This window comes from Otolemur garnettii, unplaced genomic scaffold, assembly GCF_000181295.1.
Source record: "Otolemur garnettii isolate 467f Iridium unplaced genomic scaffold, OtoGar3 scaffold00065, whole genome shotgun sequence".
NCBI classification, from domain to species: domain Eukaryota; kingdom Metazoa; phylum Chordata; class Mammalia; order Primates; family Galagidae; genus Otolemur; species Otolemur garnettii.
The window spans coordinates 7,555,894-7,557,835 of record NW_003852460.1 but is presented as its reverse complement, the minus strand read 5'-3'; the positions used below and the strand labels follow the sequence as shown (position 1 = coordinate 7,557,835).

Genomic DNA, 1,942 nt, shown 5'->3' with positions numbered 1-1,942 from the left:
AAAAAAAAAAATTCAAATAAAGAAAATATTTTGTGACTATACTATAAAGAAAATATTTTGTGATTTTGAATATAAAAATTATATAAAATTCAAATTTCAGTGTCAAAAAGGAAAGTTCTATGAGAATACACCCATGTCCTTCCATGTACATGTTATCCATGGCTGCTTTCACACTACAATGGAAGAGTTAAGCAGATGCAACAGAAATTGTGTGGCCCACAAGGCCTAAAAGATTTGCTACCTGGCTCTTTATAGAAAATGTTTACCAATCTCTGGAATGATCCAGTTGGGTTACCAAAACCAAAAGTTCTTAATTAAGTTGGTTATGAGAAAGTACAAGGATACTGGAAATCTTCCCCAAAGGTTATATTGGCAATTTTTAAAATAATACTTGAAAACAGATAAAGCTGGAAACAGTGGATCATGCCTGTAGTCCCAGCAACTTGGAAAGCTGACGTGGGAGGACTGCTTGAAGTCAGGAGTTTGAGACCAACCTGAGCAACACAGCAAGATCTAATCTTAAAAACAACAAAAAAAAGAAAACATATCTAACAGTGGAAACTGTGGCTCCTTAACTAACCATGAGAATCTTATTCAATACTTCTTTGACTCTGATCCTCAAAGGGCAGGAGATGAAGGCTTGCTGCTATGCCAACCACCCACCCATTCCCTCAGCTGCCCATTCTCACCTCTTCTAGACTGAAAAGCACACCGCCAATCGGCGCACCAAAGGCAACAGAGACTCCAGCAGCTGCTGCAGCTGAAAGCACCTACAAGGCAAATAGTTCTAGGTAAGCTCCAAGGCCTACCATGGAAACAGACACGTAAGAGCATGTGCAGGTGAGATGGCAGGAGGGGGCTTTGGGAAGAACGCTCCATTACTCATGGAAGGTGAGCCTGCTCACCTCGCGCCTCTTGCCCTCATTCTTGCTGTACTTGGAGAAAAGGCTGCTGAAGAAGTTGCCACAGCAACAGGCTACGTGCACCAATGGCCCTTCTTTCCCAAGGCTGAGGCCAGAGGACACTACTAGCACCAGGGTGACCGTCTTGATTAGCAGAGTCCACTTCCCCAAGTAGCCCCTGATGATGAAGCCACTCAAAATAGTCTTTATCTGAAACAGAAGATGGACAATGAGATGGAGTGAACTGCTTCTATCCATGACTAGGAAAATAGCTGTAATTCCTGTGAGAGGCATGTTAAAAGTTTAGATTCACTAATTCACATGGAAGAAAGAACATTTTCATTTTTTATTTATCATAATTGTATATTAACAAAATTTTATAATAATATATAACTTTATGTTACAGCAATAGAAACATTAACAAATTCAATGTATAGTAAATCTTAAGGATTCTTAGAGTACCAAAAGATCATAAAGAAAACTGAATAAGTTGATATCAAGGTCTCATTTTATTTACAGCATTTTATCCTCTTCATGTTACTCTCTGTCGTAGTGAGAAGAGACATAGACCTATTGATCTTAACTGTAAACTTTTAACTTGAAAGATATCCAAGACAAGGAGAGGGAGAGCTGGCCACCTTATTTCTTAAAAGTAGAAATGAAATTCCACGTGAAAGATGCCTTTTCTGTACTAGAAGGAAAGTATCATTCTTATCATCAAGGATAGGAAGTTGAGGCCAAGGGAAATCTCTACAAACAAACATTGTTAGACTAATCCTTATCCTCCTGGTCACTCCTCCACCCAACTAACCCCACCTGCCCAAGCCTCTGAGCCTTCTCACATTTTTACAGTTTACTACTCTTTGTCCTACCAGTATATAAATGTTCAACCCCAATTGCATCTTGACACCTCAATTTCCTTATTAGGTCTCCAATGTCACATAAAACTTGTATCAGATAAATTTGTATGTTTTTCTCCTGATGATGTATCATGTGTCAATTAAATTCTCAGGCCCGGCCAAAATCCCCTAAGAGTAGTA

General features: G+C 39.1%; 1 protein-coding gene across 2 annotated transcripts in view; it reads right to left on the bottom strand.

The window, feature by feature from the left end:
• Positions 1-1,942, bottom strand: part of CLCN4 (chloride voltage-gated channel 4) — a 79,745-nt gene that overhangs the window by 25,457 nt on the left and 52,346 nt on the right. For both annotated transcript variants that reach the window (XM_003793043.3, XM_012807172.2), the window contains 2 exons: positions 906-1,112; positions 690-770 (listed from right to left, as the gene is read on the bottom strand). In XM_003793043.3, the coding sequence (XP_003793091.1) occupies positions 690-770; positions 906-1,112 (288 nt within the window). The remainder of the gene's footprint in view (positions 1-689; positions 771-905; positions 1,113-1,942) is intronic.